The 19,172-nt window shown below is 33.1% G+C and overlaps 1 protein-coding gene across 1 annotated transcript in view; it reads right to left on the minus strand.

Moving 5' to 3' along the window:
• The window catches only part of PPP1R9A (protein phosphatase 1 regulatory subunit 9A), a 342,802-nt gene that overhangs the window by 98,165 nt on the left and 225,465 nt on the right, over positions 1-19,172 (minus strand). The window contains exon 6 of the mRNA XM_004386139.2: positions 4,496-4,631. Within this exon, the coding sequence (XP_004386196.1) occupies positions 4,496-4,631 (136 nt within the window). The remainder of the gene's footprint in view (positions 1-4,495; positions 4,632-19,172) is intronic.

Below are 19,172 nucleotides of genomic sequence, written 5' to 3' on the forward strand. Positions count from 1 at the left end.
ACTGTATACAATAGTTCAAAAATTCTAAAAAATAAGCTAATGTTGTCATAATATATTATGTATTAATTTTCAGTAATGAAAACAAATTATGAAAGACAGATTAAATTATATTTTACAGAGAGGGGCTTCAGTTTCTGGAGTAATGATTAACGTTGTTATGAACTACTGCCTAAAGAGGCTTTAAAATACCATCTGTAGGCTAAGACTTTAAAATGTAATAAGCTTTATGTTTCAAAAGAATATTTAAAGAAGCAAAGTAATCATATAATTTTTAAAGTCCATGTAAAACAGCTCATTTGAATTAGAATGACCATATCTAGTTTCTAACTTTAAAAATTGGTCCTGCACCAGTTCATACTTCATTTCCAGTCTGAGCCCACAGTATTTCAAATTGCATAATGTTCTTTGATAGAAACAGATACTCAAACTACACGAACATGTCCCATACTCCACAAAATACATACCACAATTACCTCATCACAACACTACAAGGCTAAACATTGATAGCTGTGAGGTAGGATGGAATATTAAATTTGTTATTGAAAATTAAAATCTCGTGGAAAAATTTACCATACCCCCAGAATTTCGTGAGATAGTGGTGACTGTCTGAGGGGGCTATTCAAATCCTCCATGGTTACCTTTCAGATTGTTTAGGGAGAAAGAAGGAAACAAAGAAAGAGAGAGAGAAACAATAATTCTTTTAAATCCAGAAATGACACCACTAATCACAGATATATTCAGATCTATATTTAAATTTTTTAATTCTTCAAATTTACACCTCTTTCTTTTCTTATAGGACCCCACCTCTTATTCTCCAGAATTTAGGCAAAGCCACTTCAACTTTTTTTTAAAATGAGAATGTTTAACAGAGGGGAACAGGAAGATGAAGGTAAATTAAAACTGAATTGGCTTTTTGCTTATATTAAACTCTTTCAGTTTAAATATTTGGATGAAGAAAAAGAGAAAAAGCAGAAATTTAAATAGAGTTGATAGATTATCTATAGACTTAAATTTTATTGGAGTATGACTTATAATTATTTCCTAAAGCATTAAAACAGATTATATATATATAAACACTCATATACCTATACAGTATATGATAGATGCTCTTATTCCTAAATATGGTTCTAACAGACGACCACTGTACTTCTATAACTTGGGGATATATTTCTCACATTTGAAATGTTTTCCCTAGCCAATTCAAGAAAGCAAGTCCACTCGGTGGATGTGACAAGTTCCAAGTTAGAATCAACCTTGGATGATATGTTCAATGTGGATCTAAATGCTGGCTCTAGAAATTAGTTGGATAAACTTGGTTGCTCTGCATCTAATTAAAAGTGTTTCTGGCTGGTCCAGGGAATGTCACAGGAGATTCTGTCAAATAAAAATGATTCTAATTTTCAAATCACAAGCTGCTTCCATAAATTATAAGAAAAGGGAGAAACCAAGTGATTGATTACATATGTCTAAAACTTGTTCAAAAAAAGATATGTAAATCAATTAATTGTTCAATTACACATGAAATTAACTCAATTATTCAAGGACCATTTATCCATTGGATATCCAATGTTGGTTCTTCTCATTTCCTTTAGCCTCTTGGACATTTTATTTTTCATTAACAGAGAGAAAGTAAATAGAGAAAAGGAATGTAACATTTGAATCAACAATTTAATAATATTTTGGTAGCGTTAGTAAAGAAAAATGAATTTGAATCAAGTAGATACATTAAAGTCTTTACACTGGAGTGAATTTTCATTATCTGTACAGCTTTCATTTCTCCTACATGTAGAAAAATAATGGTTGATTTTACTTGGGCACATTTTAGTTGGAACGTTTTGGTGAGGCAAGAAAGGGAGAAAACACAAGTCAGAGAGGAGGATGAAAGATAGATACAAAGGAAAAGTTTCCTTGACCTTTTCAAGAAAGTGAGGGTTACTTGGAGTAACATACTGGCAAGCACCCCATTTCTACAGCATGCAGCAAAAAGAAACCATTTAACTTAAAGCTAAACTCTAATTTTTTTTGGTAAAATATTTGATTACTGAATTATTTTTCCCATTAAGCACTATAAAGACGATATTATGGACTGTTACCTAGAAAAAAATAATTCACCAAATATTCTGATTCCCCTATTATTAGAAATATAGAACAAAGAATCACAGAAACTAAGTATTATGAGAAATTCCATCACTCAGAACAGGAAGTCTCCTTCCAACATTTCTTTTTACCCAGTTAGTCAGTGTGTGCCTGAACAGAGCCAGACCCATCAGGAGAGTATGTCCACTCCATTCAAAAATAGCACAGTATGTTATAAAGAGTCCAGGCTCTTTGGAGACCCTATTATTCCAATCCTAACTTTGCCAACACTAGCTACCAATAGGGAAAGCCCCAGTTTCTCCATTGCTAGGAAAAAAAAAAATCTCTTCTAGTAGCCATACAGATGAACCAAGATTATGTAGGAAAGGCACCTTACAAAGTGCCCGGCACTCAGTATTTATTTACTCACCTCACCCCTGGAAAATATCTGCTCAAGTGACAATCAACTCTGCTTTCCTCAGAGAAGCAGACAAACAAAAAAGCCCATAGGCAATCTTCCATTTGTCGTATGATGTGCTACTAAGTATAAATGCTGACTGGCAAATATTCAGCTTCCATTTACTCAAATTTTTAAATTAGAGAAAAATTCTTACACGAAGGAGAAAAAGCTTTTAGCTGTTAGAGTTGAAAACTTTTAGAGATAAATGGAATCAATTCCTCAGAATAACTGGAAGAAGTACATGGTGTGTGTCATCTAAAAATTTCACTGGGGGAGCCTGAACAACCTGACTATCTTAATTTCCCTCTGTCCTGGCTAGACTTGATGTCTTCTTACAGGCTCATGGAATGTTAGGAACTAGAAGGAATTCAGAGAGCCAGGCCCACCCCTGTACTTTACATCCAACGACACTGAGGAACAGAAATTAGAAAGCTTGGCCGCCTCACTTTCCACCCCTTGATGTTACCACACCACCACCCTTAAGATCAGATCCAAAATCTTTCTAGCATAGTGAGAAGGTATGTGCGGCTTTTAAAAAACAAATCTGCGCAGATTGATTCTACGGTATTAAAATGGGCTTGCAGCCAAAGCAACTCAGTGTCTCTGATAAAATACAAGATAATACTGCAGACAACTGAAAACTAGGTAACAACGTAAGCTCAAATATTTGAGAAAATAGCTTCCTTTATAGTTTCAGAATTCAAGACAACATGTTTTCATATATATCAGTATAATGAGAAAATACTTGCCATTTAAATGAATTTTTCAAGTGAAAAATTACATCGAGTAGTTAGAATTCTGAGACTAACTCATTCATGTAGAGATTTTCAAACTCCTGGATCAAAAATAAATGTGCCATTTCTCATTTTCTACTATAAAAAATGGAGAATGCATTCTTGTACCACAAACATGAAAACTTAATATTATTTAGGTTAAAACATTTCAAGCTAAAAATATGTGAAAAATGTCTGAATGTCTGTTTATTAATCTCCACTACGCCCTAGCTATAAACCAAAAAAGTTCTACAAAATAATATATTCAGATCAGTAGAGGCTCAACATATGAAGTTGCACTATGCTTATATAAGCTTGTATAGAGAAGAGTATTTGTTTTACTTCAATATTTATTATGTTTATGAACTATGAAATACTAAAACTAACTACAACTAAAATGTTGACGGATCTTTTGACATGCCAATATGAAACATGTGCACGCTTAAACATGTTTATAATAAAACATGCTGTTCCATTATATCCATGTATATTTGGCATTCACATTAGAAATAAACCAGCATCTGTATTATATTACAACATACAAGGGTTCCAGAGAGCCGTTTTCACTTGGGGGTTAGCTTCTATTCATTTACTTGATCTTCTACAGAGAGGAGGATACAAAATTATTCCAATATGTATCTACTCAACAGAACATGTGCTAGTGGAAAAGCTTTGCTCTGCGTTATGTTAGCACAAATCACAGTAAGCAGATCCAAAGAACTGTCTCTTCCGGGGGGGAAAAAATCCTTGGAAACATTTAGCGATTTTTGGTACTTTTCTGTGGATGTGTGTGTGTGGATGTATGTTTTTTCACTTAAGATGTTTACTGATGTTTTGAAAAAAAGCATTACAGGCTTTTTGTAGAAAATTTGAAAAAATACAAAGCAGGGGAAGAAAATCACCTAATTCCAACACTTAAATTTCATTATATCAGTGTGACAAAAGACTTATTTGATTCCAAAGTCTTCATATTGTAAACAGGATACCATTATTTGATTCATAAGTTAATATCAAACACAAACAATATTTCTTTTCTGTGGAATTAAATTTTCGCTGAATGCAGACACATCCTCCTAGAGAATCTACAAAGCACTTGTCACACTTTTCATACAATGGAGAGTTTCATAAACCAGGAAATATAATGGAAAGAATGTAGCAAAAAAGAACGTATGTAAGTTCTACTTACCTCATCATCATCAGCATCATACTGGGCATAGTGCTGCTCAAGCAGCTCTCTTTGGCGCCTTTCTTGTTCCAGGGTCTGGCTTATCAATTGGGCAACCTCACTCACTTGTCCTGGTTTTTCCCGCCCAATAACAAATCTGTAGAAAGGTTAAAGAGAACTAATACAGTTAGACTCTCCAGAAAAAACGAGTGCTCAGAAAAGCAACCCAGCTTAATATCTCAGCAGGGTCCATCAAGCCTCAATAAAATAATACCACCTATATACTTCACATGACATGCCTGGGTAGAAGAAAAGGTTAGCTGAGCAATTAAAGTAATTTTTGAGAACACAGTCCAAAAGGAAAAAGGGAAAAAGTAAAAACCATAAAAGCATCTTAAGAATTATCACTGTGAGAAGATCTAACAGACATAATCTATTCTAAAGTACTTTACACATTTCTGATACCTTACAAATGAAAGCAAACTAAAAATGTAGTCTTTATAATGAAAAATTGCTTCAAAAACATTTTAAAGTGCAGTATAACTTAGCTGAGTAAATAAATGGAGGGGCACTGAATTTTTTGTTGTTACTATACCTTTGGAAATAAATGAGAAAATGAAGGGCAGAGAGCATTTTTTAAATTTTGCTTTTAAAATGGAAAACTAAAATAATGAGAAGTACTAAATTAAATTAAATCTTCTTCTGGAGAAAGAGGGAAGGGTGAGGCTTCTAGAACTAAAAGAGAAAAGGAAAATATCTGTTGATATTCATTCCTGTAAGAAACAATTCTAAAGACAAAAACCAGGGAAGACGTTTACTGATGGCAAGCAACAGTCATGATATAATCTCATCAACAAAATGTGTTTTGTTCAGCAAATTAATATTCACTTTTTAACATCTTTTCACAATAATATATGGTTCTATTATTTTGAAAATGAAAATATGTCTAAGTATAGTTTCTAAATATCACATCTTTTTTTATTTTTTTTTAAATATTCTATTGTACTTCAGGTGAAGGCTTACAGAACAAATAGTTTCTCATGAAACAGTAGTACACATGTTGTTTCATGACATTGGTTAACAACCCCACAACAAATTAACCCTCTAACTTCTTAACCTTTTTTTTTTTGGTGAAAACACACATAGCCAAAGATACACCATTTCAAAAATTTCTACATACACAGTTCAGTGACATGGACTAAGCTCTTCCAACTGTGCTGTTATTCTCACTTAAGATGAAGGCTTACAGAACAAAATAGTTTCTCATTTAACAGTTACTACAAATGTTGCCCTATGAATATCACATCATTTTAAATGCGAGTTTAACCTAATTCTATACTTGATGTTTTCTTCTTATTAAAATATGCTGCTGCATACAAGTATAATTTTAAATTATATACTCCAGTATTCTCTATAGAAATGTATAAAAGCTTAAGAATTTTAAACTTTAGAAATATTTTTATATACTTTCAAACAGGACTTACCTTTGAAATTATGCATAGATGTTTATTTATCATTTACGTTATTTACCTTTGAGAATTAAAGTCGAATTTATAAGTGCTACAATTTTTCATCTTTATTGAAGTATCATTTATGTACAAAATATGTCTATTTGAAATGTACAGCTCAATAAGTTTGACAAATGTATAATCACCATATTGATCAAGATATAGAACACTGCCATCAATCCAAAATATTCCCTTATTCCTTTTCCCAGTAAATCATCCTCACCTTGGGGCCCAGGAAACCACTAATATGCTTTCTGTCAATACATATTAGATTTGTCTTTTCTACAGTATCATATAAATGGAAACACAGAGTGTCTGTCTGGCTTCTTTCATTCATAATAATGTTTCTTAGATTTATTCATGTTGTTGCAACTCTCAGTAATTTGTTCCTTTTTATTACTGAGCAGTGTTTCATTGTATTGGATATATCACATTAGGTTTATCTATTCTTCTATGGATGGATATTTTGGTTCGATTTTGGATATTATAAATAAAGCTACTATAAATAACCTTGTACGTGTCTTTAGACTAAGTTTTCATTTCTCTTAGACAAATAACTAAGAGTGGCGTTAATGAGTCATATGGTAAGTGTATGTTTAAATTTTTAAGAAATTATCAGTTATTTTTCAAAGTAGTTGTGTCATCTTATATTCTCACTAGCAGTGCATGAACATTACAGTTGTTCCACATACTCATCAACTCTTACTATTGGCTTTTTAAAATTTTAGCCATTCTGGTGAGTATCTAGTAGTATCTCATTATGGTTTAAATTGGCAATGCACTGATGATTAATTATGCTAAGTATCATCTTACATGCTATTGGCCATTCACGTATTTTTTTCTGTGAAACATCTTTTCGAATCTTTTGCACATTTTAAAAAATTGGGTTGTCTGACTTTATTATTGAGTTTTAAGGTTTCTTTATATATTATGGATACATATCCTTATCTATATATAATACACATATACACACAGTTTAATTTATTATCTTCTCCTAGTCTGTGGCTTGCTTTTTCATTTCCTTAATTGTGTCTTTCAAGGAAGTCCGATTTATCACTTTTTAAAAAGAAATATTTTGTTTTCTATCTTAAAAAATGTTAGGTTGCCTAAAGATTGCTGGATGATGCAAATGGTTAATGCACTTGGCTGCTAATCAAAAATTTGAAAGTTCAAGTCCACTTAGAGGCACCTTGGAAGAAAGTCTTGGTGATTTACTTCTGAAAAATCAGCCATTGAAAACCCTATGAAGCACAGTTCTACTCTAACACACATAGGTCATCACGAGTCGGCACAGACTCAACAGTATCTGGTTTTATGATGCCTTACAAATAAAGTTTTATGTGTGACGTGTGGTAAGGATGGAGTTTCATTTTTTTCCAAAGGGATAAACAGTTACTTCAACACCATTTGTTGAAAAGACTATTCATTATCCCTACTGAAATACTTTGGCACATTTGATAATAAGATTGAAGATTCATGAAGTCTTTATAACCTGAGAAACTAATCTAGACACATTTAAAAAAAAAAAAAAAAAAAAACCCAAACCCATTGCCGTCCAGTCAATTCTGACTCATAGTGACCTTGTAGGACAAAGCAGAATGCATAATAACTACCTTGAATTCATTATATTTTTGGTAACAATCTAAAAGTGAGAGATAATCTAGTGATACAAATATAAAGGAATTCAGAAACACACACCCTAGAATGGTAGTTTTAGGAAAGTCCAGTTTGACGTTTTATCTTTTTTAAAATGCATAATAGGGCAGGCTGGGGAAGAAGGTATTGCTTACCAACTATAAAGTTGGTAAGAGACTGAAGGAAGCAATTAATGTACAAAATACATATTAACAGAAAACAGTAGCCAACTTCAACATACAAGGTAAATTAGAATTGATTCATTTAAGCCATAATTTTTTAAACTCATTTGAGAATTACACTGTCAGGTTTTTTTTAGTTCAACAGTGTTCCCTAAAGAATAGGAACTGCCAGACAACTGTCTAAAGTTACTCTGAAGGGAATTAAGTAGAGAAATGGATGTGATTTGGAAATTATCCATTTCCCAAAGAGTTGAAACCACTGCTGATTAATTCTAAAGATGAATAAAGGAGTCTTAAGAAAAATCTTGTGTGAGATCTTAAAGCATGAAATTATAACAAACAAATCATGTTATAATTAATTATTGTTGTTGTTAGTTGCTGTGGAGTTGATTCTGACTCACTGAGACTACATGTGTGCAGAGTAGAACTGCTCCATAGGGTCTTCAAGGCTGCAACCTTTCAGAAGATCACCAAGCCTGTCTTCTGCGGTTACTCTGGGTAGATTTGAACCACCATCTTTTCAGCTAGCAGTATAGTGCTTAATCATGTATGCCACCCAGGGAATCCCATAATTAATTATATAATAATAAATTATATCGCTATATAGTGATAAACTATAGCAGATTAAAACTCCAATAACAATGTACAAGTTTCTTTCTATCTATGAAAAAATGATCCATAATTTCAAACAAGAGTTATTTGTGAAATGAAAATTAAAAGGTGTGTATATATATAATCAGAGTTTCAGAGGAAATAAGAGTTTGTTCCGCACTCCATAAGAAACTAGTATTTTACATCATTAAGGTACAATATATCAAAATCACAGCTTGGCTTTCTGAATTTGCACCAAAAGTTCAACACAAATTTTTACACAATATTAGTTTGTATTCAAAATCACTTCACAGTCTGATGAAACAAAAATGATTTGCAGTTGCATAGAATAAAGGACAAGGCCTCTCATGAAATATATTCGCAGGTTCACACATTTTGCTTTAAAAAGTGTTATGTTAAAACACACACATTTTCATTTGTGCAGTTGTTTTGGGCAGTGTCCAGCTACATACATCTGTTTACCTGTGTAATTCAGCATAAACGAGCCGTGGTGGCACAATGATTAAGTGCTCAGCTGCTAAACAAAAGGTTGGCAGTTGGAACCTAACCAGCTGCTCCCCAGCAAAAAGACCTGGTGAACTGCTCTTGTAAAGATTACACCGTAGGAAACCCTGTGGGGCAGTTCTACTCTGTCTTATAGGATTGCTATGAGTCACAATCAATTCAACGGCACACAACAGCAACAATCCAGGATAAATTACTGGACAGAACTTACAATAATAGAATGTTATCCTGTTAAGTATGGGTCAGAGGAAAAGCACACAGAAGTGGAACTAAATAACTCTCTGCCTCATTTTCCTCATGTGAAAATTAATATTTACCCCATCTGTCTCAAGGATTGATAAAAGAATAAAATGTGGTACAGGCATGAAAGGACTTTAAGGCATTATTATTATGATGATGACAAAATGGATAAAGTGTCACATTTCAAAAATGTGTAACATTCAAAATCCCTTTCTATATGCACTTCAGAGTGTGGTCAATTTCTAAGCTGTCTTTATAAGTATGTCCTGTAAGATTTTATGTATAATCTAGCATATATATATATATATATGTATATATATATATATATATATATATAGAATAGAGTGGAAACTAAAATTTAGGGTAAAGGTTATTATTTAAATTATGACTTTAAAGAGTTTTGATATGCTATAGTAGTATAACTTAAAAGTATTTCTAAAAGAGAAAAATGGCTTTGATAGGATGACTCCACCAAACTGTAAACACCACTTTCTAGCGCCATGATCTTGAATGTATTAATATTTCTAGGCCTCACTTTCTGTCTTTGTAAAATGGGTATAACAACTGTAACAAATAAATATTACATAAGCCATATAAAAAGCTTAACTGAGTACCTGGTGCCCAGTAAGTGTTTAATAAATGTTTACTGCCGTTATTATCTAGATGATGTATTATCATTATTGATTATCTAAGTAAGATCCAATATTTAAAGTACTAACTGTGCAAACTGTCCCAATTATGTCTTATTTGATCACACTGGTTTTAAAAACAGAATTAGATTTTGTGAGTCAACCATAAGAAAAGTATAAACTATTTCCACTGAAGCTGTCACTGAAATATAAAAGTATGGATTATATAAATATTTTAATTTTTAAAACCTTCAGAAATATAATTAATGAATAACATCCATCAGAAATAATCAATCCCTCTAAATAACTGTGACCAATCCTCATTCCCCACAGTATGTTTCTGCACAATTAAGATTTATAACATAGACATCATCATTGCTAACTGTTTATAACAATGCATGTATTTGAATCAGCTTCTTTCTAAGCTTAAAGTTCTTTTAAGAGAAAGGTATTTTGTCTTGTCACTTTATAACTTTTTTTTTTTTTTTTTGCTTCAGTAGGAAACACATGATCATTTTCTTTTTTAGTTATAAAGAAGGAGGCAACAGAAACCAAAATCTTTTGGATATTTAAATTAAAAACTGAATATTTTCTAAGTTATGATTGCAAACAATGGCAATACTAAAACAAAAATCTACAATTAGAGTTTATGTTTTTAGCTGGGCTTGTTTCTAGGGTTAAAAAAAAAATCACCTTATTTAAATGTGTATTATTCACTAAAAACTGCTCACTCTCCCTCTCAGGCTGACATATAATAGGCTAAGACAGATGAATCAGTTTGTCCTTTCCTTTTCGTCTACTATCAGACCAAGTAATATCCATATACTGTACTCAGGAGTCTAGATGACTACATTATATGCGATTCATCTGATTAGTTTATTGAATTCTCTTGTGAACTGTCAAACAAAAACTAAGGAACTATAAAACTGTACTTACAATTTGCTAAATCAAAGCCAAAAAGATCTCACAGGTTCTGTGTGAACGATGTGAGGAGTTATGCACAAAAATGATGATGTATGTCTTGTTTTTCAGACATAAGTTGTTCTTACAAAAGTTAGTATTAACCAAAAATGACATTTAAGTGACGTCAAAATTAAAAAATTCTCATTGTGGAAGTAAACTAGAAAAAGGAAGGCTATACCAGGATATAGTTATTCATTCTTATATAATCAATTCTTTCATTCAAACATCCTTTAAACAAATATTTATTGAATATACATATGAAAAACCTGGAATGGTAAATCTCTAAAAAAGAAAAGAGAAAGCACAAAACTTATTGTGATTCCCATCACAATGAGCCTTGTATCACAAGATCACACAGTGCTTTTAAAGACTTGTGTTAGAAGTACCTCATTTTTCCTACGTTGATCCCATTATATTGTCTAACTCTGAACTCAGTCCCCAAGTGGTGATAAATGTATATCCAGCTACATCGACTAAAGTTTGCTGATAGCGTTTAGAGATTAATATTCTAAGCAACAAAACATTTTCCTCTTCCTTGTTTGCATACGCATATATTTCTCCTTTCTATACTGGAAGCTTCTGTTGGAATGACTGCTTCTTGATCTATGTACAGGTTCCATATCAGCAGAATTATGTGTTCTGTAATTTTCATTCAAGAGGCAGTCGTCTGAAAAGAACTGCATGGTTTAAAGTCAGCAAAGGTGTGCATCAGGGTTGTATCCTTTCACCATACTTATTCAATCTGTATGCTGAGCAAATAATCTGAGAAGCTGGAATATATGAAGAAGAACACGGCATCAGGATTGGAGGAAGACTCATTAACAAACTGCAATATGCAGATGACACAAACTTGCTTGCTGAAAGTGAAGAGGACTTGAAGCACTTACTGATGAAGATCAAAGACCACAGCCTTGAGTATGAATCACACCTCAACATAAAGAAAACAAAAATCCTCACAACTGGATCAATAAGCAACATCATAATAAATGGAGAAAATACTGAAGTTGTCAAGGATTTCATTTTACTTGGATCCACAATCAACACCCATGGAAGTAGCAGTCAAGAAATCAAAAGACACATTGCATTGGGCAAATCTGCTGCAAAAGACCTCTTTCAAGTGTTGAGACATGGTATTTTCAATCGCCTCATATGCCTGCGAAAGCTAGCCAGCGAATAAGGAAGACCAAGAAAAATTGATGCCTTTGAGTTATGGTGTTGGCGAAGAATACTGAATAAACCATGGACTGCTAAAAGAATAAACAAATCTGTCTTGGAAGAAGTACAGCCAGAATGTTACTTAGAAGCGAATGGCGAGACTTTGTCTCACATACTTTGGACATGTTATCAGGAAGGACTAGTCCCTGGAGAAGGACATTATGCTTGGTAAAGTGGAGGGTCAGGAAAAAACAGGAAGACCTTCAACAAGATGGATTGACACAGTAGTTGCAACAATGGGCTCAAGCATAACAATGATCACGAGGATGGTGCAGGACCGGCTGTGTTTCATTGTTTTACATAGGGTCACTATGAGTTGGAATAGACTTGATGGCACCTAACAACAATAACATTGGAAGCTAGATTAAGATAACATATAAACATTTGAAATTTTCAAAAATCAGGGCCAAAACAGGTAGACCCTGATAGAAGGGAAGAAAAATGCAGAACAGAACTCAAATTCTTAAAAAGTTCAGACTTACTTAGCCAGTTAAGACCAGAGGAATCCCTGACACTATCACCCTGAGACATTCTTTAAACCTTGAACCAAAACTATCCCGAGATCACCCTTCAGAGAAATAACAGAGTGGCACACAAAATAAATGATATTACCCCTAAGTACGGTGCTCTACCAAAAAATTATCTATATGAAACCAAAAGGTCAACACTTACTCTAAAGCAAAGATGAGAAGATAAGGGGGCAGGGACATTAGAGTACTTGGAAATAGAACAACCAGAATACAATTAAAGAGAATGCTGACATATTGTGAAAAATGTTAACTAATGTAAGTGAACAATCTGTAAAGAATCTGTCAAATGGGAACCTAATATGCTGTATAAACTTTCAGCAAAAGCACAAAACATTATTTTTTTAAAATAATCTAAGAAAATTTTTGGTTTTTACTCATCAGTTAAAAAAAAAAATGAAGTTCTGATACATGCTACAATATGGATGAACCCTGAAACCATTATGCTAAGTGAAGTATGCAAGATACACAAGGACAAATAATATATAATCCCATTTATAGGAAATATCTATAATGAGCGACAGAAAGGAAATTAGAAGTTATCAGGGGATAGGGGAGGGTGGGCAGTTATTATTTAATGAGTAAGGAGTTTCTGTTCAGGGTGATGAAAAAGTTTTGGAAATAGTGGTGACAGCTGCATAACACTGTGAATATAATTAATGCCACTGAAAATGATTAAAATGGCATTTTAAAATATATTTTAACTCAATATAAAAATTTTATCTAAAAAAGCAAAAACTTGCTTTTCAGAGCTGGATCTGAAACATTTAAACTTAATTGTAAGCACTACTTCTTTGAAATGGATTTTATATCTTATCTACTAATTTTAAGAATTTTTCTACATTACATTTCAATGTTGCAAGCATGATGAATACACAATTATTGACCATAAGTAGCAGATAGCTTTCAAGAAGCATTTAAAGCTTAATGCAAATGGCTTTGAAGAGCAAACATATAAACTGTTAGAGATTTCCTTACATTGAAGCAAAATCTCTTTCCTATAACATTTCTTTGTTACAATTTCTGTCCATCTGAACTAGGATGAATCATCCTAGTTAAATACTTAGTCCTCTTCCCAGAGATCACTTCTTCAAATATTTTACAAGCGTTACCATGTCTTCTTTAAATCTTTAATTTAAATCTTTAAATTGTTACCATGTCTTTGTTCAAGAGACATGGCCTCCCTTTCCAAATCACCATCACAATCAATATCATTAATTAGCAAGGTGCTTTTAAATATAATCACAACTATTATCATACTTTAAAAAAAAAATCAGCAACATTGAGGGCTAATTTACATACAAAACTGACCAAATTTAAGTTGACAATCTGATGAGTTTTAATAAATGTATATACAATTGTGTACCAAACACAACAGCCATAACACTGAACACTTTTATCACCTTGAAAGTGTTCCTTCCTGCCCCCTTTGCAGTCAATCCCTTCCCTCCAACCCCGACTTCAGGCAATCACATTATCTTCTTTGTGTCACCACAGTCTGCCTTTTCTAGAACTTTATATAAATGTAGTCAGGCAGTACAGACTTTGTGTCTGGCTTCTTTTACTCAGTTGCAATAGTTTTGAGACTCATACATGGTGTTTAATGTATTCTTAGCTGATTCTTTCGTATGGTTGAGAAATATTTCATTGTATGGAATATAATACAATTTGCATATCCATTTACCAGTTAAAGGACATTTGAGTTTTTTCTAGTTTTTAATTACTGTGAATAAGGTTCATATGAACATGTAAATATAAGTCTTTGTGTAGATATGTGACTTTACTGCTCTTGAGTCAATAACTAGGAGTGGAACTGGTCAGTGATATGGTAAGCATATGCTTAACTTTTTAAGAATCTGTCAAACTGTTTTGCAAGGTGGCTATGCTATTTTGCATTCCATCAATGAACGCACATTCAAGTTACTCCACATCCTAAACAACACATAGTGTTATCTGTCCTTTAAATTTTAGCCATTCCAGTGGCTGTGTGGTAACTTCTCAATGTGAATTTAATTTTCATTTCGCTGATGATTAATGACTCACGGCAACCCCATGCGTGCAGAGTAGAACTACTCCATCAGGTTTTCAAAGCTGTAACCTTTCGAAAGAAGATTGCCAGGCCTAATTTCGAGCCACCAACCTTTCAGCTAGCAGTTGAGAGCTTAACCATTTGTGCTACCCATGGGGTTGCCATGAGTCAGAACCACCTCGTGGCAACTAACAACAATAACAATGATTAATGATATTGAGCAAATTTCATGTGCTTAATTATTTCTTCTTTGATAAAGTGTATCTTAAATGATTTGTGTATATTTAATCAGGTTGTTTATATTCTCATTGAATTATAAAGGGCTTCTTATATTTTAAGTAACAATCTTTTACCAGATAATTATTTTGCAAATATTTTCTTCATTTTATGGCTTGCTTTTTCATTTTCTTAAGGGTATTTTTTGAACAAATGTTTTAAATTTTGATGCAATTTACCAATATTTTCCTCTTACACCTCTTGCTGTGTATCCTTAAAAATCTTTGACCCAAGATCATGAAGATATTTGCCTGTTTTCATAACTTTTATGGTTTTAGCTGTTTCATTTAGGTCTATGATCAATTTTGAGTTAAATTTTATATACTCTGTGAGATAAGGGTCAAGGTTGGTTTTTTTTTTTTTCCCCCATACAGCTATACAATTGTTCCAGCATCATTTGTTTAAAAGACTATAACTTTCTCCCATAGAATTACCTTGGTGCCTTTGTCAAAACTCAGTTGTTTCTATCTGTGCAGGCCTACTTGGGAACTCTGTTTCATTAATCTAGATTTTGATCCTTATGTATAAACCATACTGCTGTGACCACTGTAGCTTTCAGGTAGCTAAAGTCTTCCAACTTTGTTCTTCTTTTAAAAAATCATTAAGTTTTACAAACAAGCCTGCTGGGATTTTCACTGGCATTGTATTTAATCTATAGATCAAACTGGAGAAAACTGAAATCCTAACAATATCAAGTATTCTGATCCAAGAACAGTCTATTTCTGCACTCATTTAGGTAATATTTATTCCTTGACAATCTTTTGTTATTTTAAATGTGGAAGTCTTAAACATATTTTGTTAGGTTTATCTTTAAGTATTTCATGTTTTTGACGCTACTATAAATGTTATTTTTAATCTGAATTTCCAAGTGTTTGTTGCTGTTAGTATACAGAAAGAATTAATTTTTGTATATCAACCTTGCCTCCTGTAACCTTGTTTGATTCACTTATTAGTTTTAGTAGCATCTTTTGTAGATTTCTTAAGATTTTCTACATAAATGATCATGTCATATGCAAAGACAGAGTTTTACTTCTTCCTTTTCAATATGTGTGCTTCTCATTTCTTATTCTTGCCTCAGTGAACTAGTTATGACCTCAGTACAATCTTGATCAGAAGTGGTGAAGGTGGACATCCTTCATTGTTCATGATACTAGGGGGAAAGCCTTAAGTCTTTCACCATTAACTCTGATATTAGCTGTAGGTTTTACTTAGATTCTATTCATCACATTAAAGAAGTTTCCTTCTAGTTCAAGTTTTCTATGAGTCTTTTTTTTTAAATCACTAATTGATGAACTTTATCAAATGTTTTTCCTACAATTATCAAGATGGTCTTATAGCTTTTCTCCTTTATTCTGTTAGTATGGAGAATTCTATATAAGTTGATTTTCAAACATTAAACCAACCATGTATTCCAAAGATATATGTCCCTTGGACATGACATATTATCCTTCTTATATATTGCTGATTTAAATCTTCTAAAATTTTGTTAAGGAGTTTTGTATCTGTACTCATGGAATACTGGTATGTAATGACCATTATTTTAATGTCTTTTTATGATTTGGGTATGAGCATACTGCTGGCCTGATACAATTAGGTTGTGTCCACTCTTCTATTAACTGGAAAAGACTGTGTAAACTGGCATTATTTCTGCCTCTAATATCTGGTAAGATTCATCAGTGAAACAAACTGGACTTGGAGTTTTTATTTGTTCTAATGACTTTATAGCTTGGAGTTTAAGATTAATTTTCCTATAATTAAACATGGTCCAACAAACATAATTTGGCTTTTAAGGACATCCAAGAAAAGCGTCATTTGGTATATTCTAACAGAAAAACGGATTATGAATAAGTGGGTAAACTTGCTGATTCAAACGAACTGACTCTAAACTATGTAATTATAATGATTATTATATTAATAATCATAAAAATTATTACATAATGCAGACTCTCACAATGAGAACAAAACTTTATTCTAACTTATTAAGTATATTACATTTGGTGAGTAACATTCTATCAACCATCATAAAGACTGTAGGTTTTTAATGACTATTCTAAAATTTTCTTTTTAGGTTTTTACCAAAAAGATTTGAAATATACAGTAAACACACACTAAATGTTATTAATCTTAAATGAAAAGAAAAGAGTAAAAATTGTGTTACATAGTAAGTACTGTATAGCACAGGCTAACCTAGAACAGTCAGGATTGCCTAAGTGCTCATCACCGCAGTTACCTGGAGCACAGTACCGACCCCTTCCTTGGTCAAAGTTGCTGAAATGCACTAACAGTAATAAATGATGTATTGCAAATATGAGTTAATGAATTGTTTCAGGGCAAGACATACCAGCCTATCACAACTGTTTAGTAATAATAATTGGATTTATTACTTGTGCTTAATTTGGCAGAGCCAGGGCGTTTTCAATGGATGAGGCTAGTCAAGTAGTGGGAATGTGTCGAAGTGACCAGCCTGCAAAGAGACCTCTACTATACACAGATCTTTGAGAATTCGCACACATGCTGGTGGGGGATCTGGAGCCAAGCAAGTCCTGTGCAACCCAGTGAAGGGAAGGCAAAGAAGACTACACCCAAGTGCTCCATACCACCCCAGTGCTTATCTTTCTCCTGCTATTGCTAGCTATACTATATCCTTTCTAACTACAAATGGGGTTTTCTGAGCCCTTTTCCTAATCATTTACTTAAAGTAATTAATGTGATATATTAGCACAGTAATGTGAGAAATTTGTTTTTTAAGTGATGTCAGCAAAGTAGGGAATTAATAATAGTTTCATCAATGCTCTGAGCCAGGTCTGAGCTTCAGATCCCCCAGAACCTAGCCTGGTTTGAACTTAACCTTTTTCTTCACAGTGGCCCAATATGCTTTTAGCACATATAAATGATAAAAGGTTGAAAACTGTATACTTTTGTAAGTTATCATATTAAAATACTTACACTATGATATATCTAATGTGCTAAAAATAGCATATTCGCTGGTATTTCTTCGGTACTATTAGTTCATAAACGTCCCTGCATGGCACGAATGGTTTGTGCTTGACTACTAACGTAGAGGTTGGTGGTTCAAACCTACCCAGCAGCACTTGAGAAGAAAGGCCTGGCAATCTTCTTCCCAAAGATAACAGCCAAGAAAACCCTAAGGAGCAGTACTAATCTGTAACACATAGGGTCAACATGAGTCACAACTGACTTGATAACAATGGGGTTTTTTTTAAATTATTAGTTCATAAACTTTCACATGCAATTGAATCTTGAAAAAATAAAGCAGTCTAAGAAGTCAGAAAATGATTCCCTGTACTTGTGGGTAAAGTCACAGAAATTATTGTGTGATTTTAATTCATATCCAAATGTGGACGCCAATTTCATATATATTTCCAGGAAATAAAAAAAAATTTAATCTCCATTACTTAAAAAGATAATCACAGTCTAATCTCAGTACTGATTTTGTCATCACCATTACTAGCTTCATATCATTTTCCCTCCTGGCTCTTTAAAATCATGAGTTTTATGCATTTCTCCTAGGCCTGTGCTTAGTAGCTAGAAAACGTCAGTCAGCTTACATCTCTATTTGAAAATAAATTTTAGTATTTATTATGATATCTAAGTTGCCAATGAATAAGAAAGAAAGAAATGTATGTACATGGCTTAATGTCATGCATCGTTTAATGTCCACAATACGTTCTGTGAAATACGATGTTATGTGATTTGGACGTTGTGCGAACACCATGCCAAATCAGGCCCCTGGTGGCCACTGTCCCATTGCCCAAGGTGGCCTGGAGGGCAGGGTCCATGAAATATCAGGGCATGCAGACCCCAGGGCCCAGGGGAGCCCGGTGTGGTCAGCACAGGTTATCCACAATCAAACCCTCTGGCTTTCCAAAAAGACCAGGAAAGCTTCCTATTGTGTTGTGTTTGGTCCTGTTCTGATATATGTCCCATTTACCGACTGAGATTTCTGAACTCTATCATGTGGCACATGATTGTATTTTAAATACTCTGTTTAAAATAGTTCATTTAAAATACACATCCAGTTTTTGGATTCTGTTTTTATATTAATAACTGATGAAGAACTTCCACCTAAAACATATTCAGATGATGCAAATACTCTTTCTAATAAGGTAAAATTGAGAAATGACTTTCTTCCTACTTATATTCATTTAATTAAGACACTGGATTAAATGATTTCAATCAATTAAGACACTGGGTTAAATAAATTGAGGGCACAAAGGAGATGAAAGGTCCCATGTTGATATCAAGATTTTTGCAAACTGAATGGGGAACATAAGGTGCAGGCCTTTAAAAGATGAGGACACAATGCTCCGTAACCTCAAAGTCAAAAAAACAGCCTGAGTGATGAGTGCTATCAGAA

This window comes from Trichechus manatus, unplaced genomic scaffold, assembly GCF_000243295.1.
Source record: "Trichechus manatus latirostris isolate Lorelei unplaced genomic scaffold, TriManLat1.0 scaffold00156, whole genome shotgun sequence".
Classification (NCBI taxonomy): Eukaryota; Metazoa; Chordata; class Mammalia; order Sirenia; family Trichechidae; genus Trichechus; species Trichechus manatus.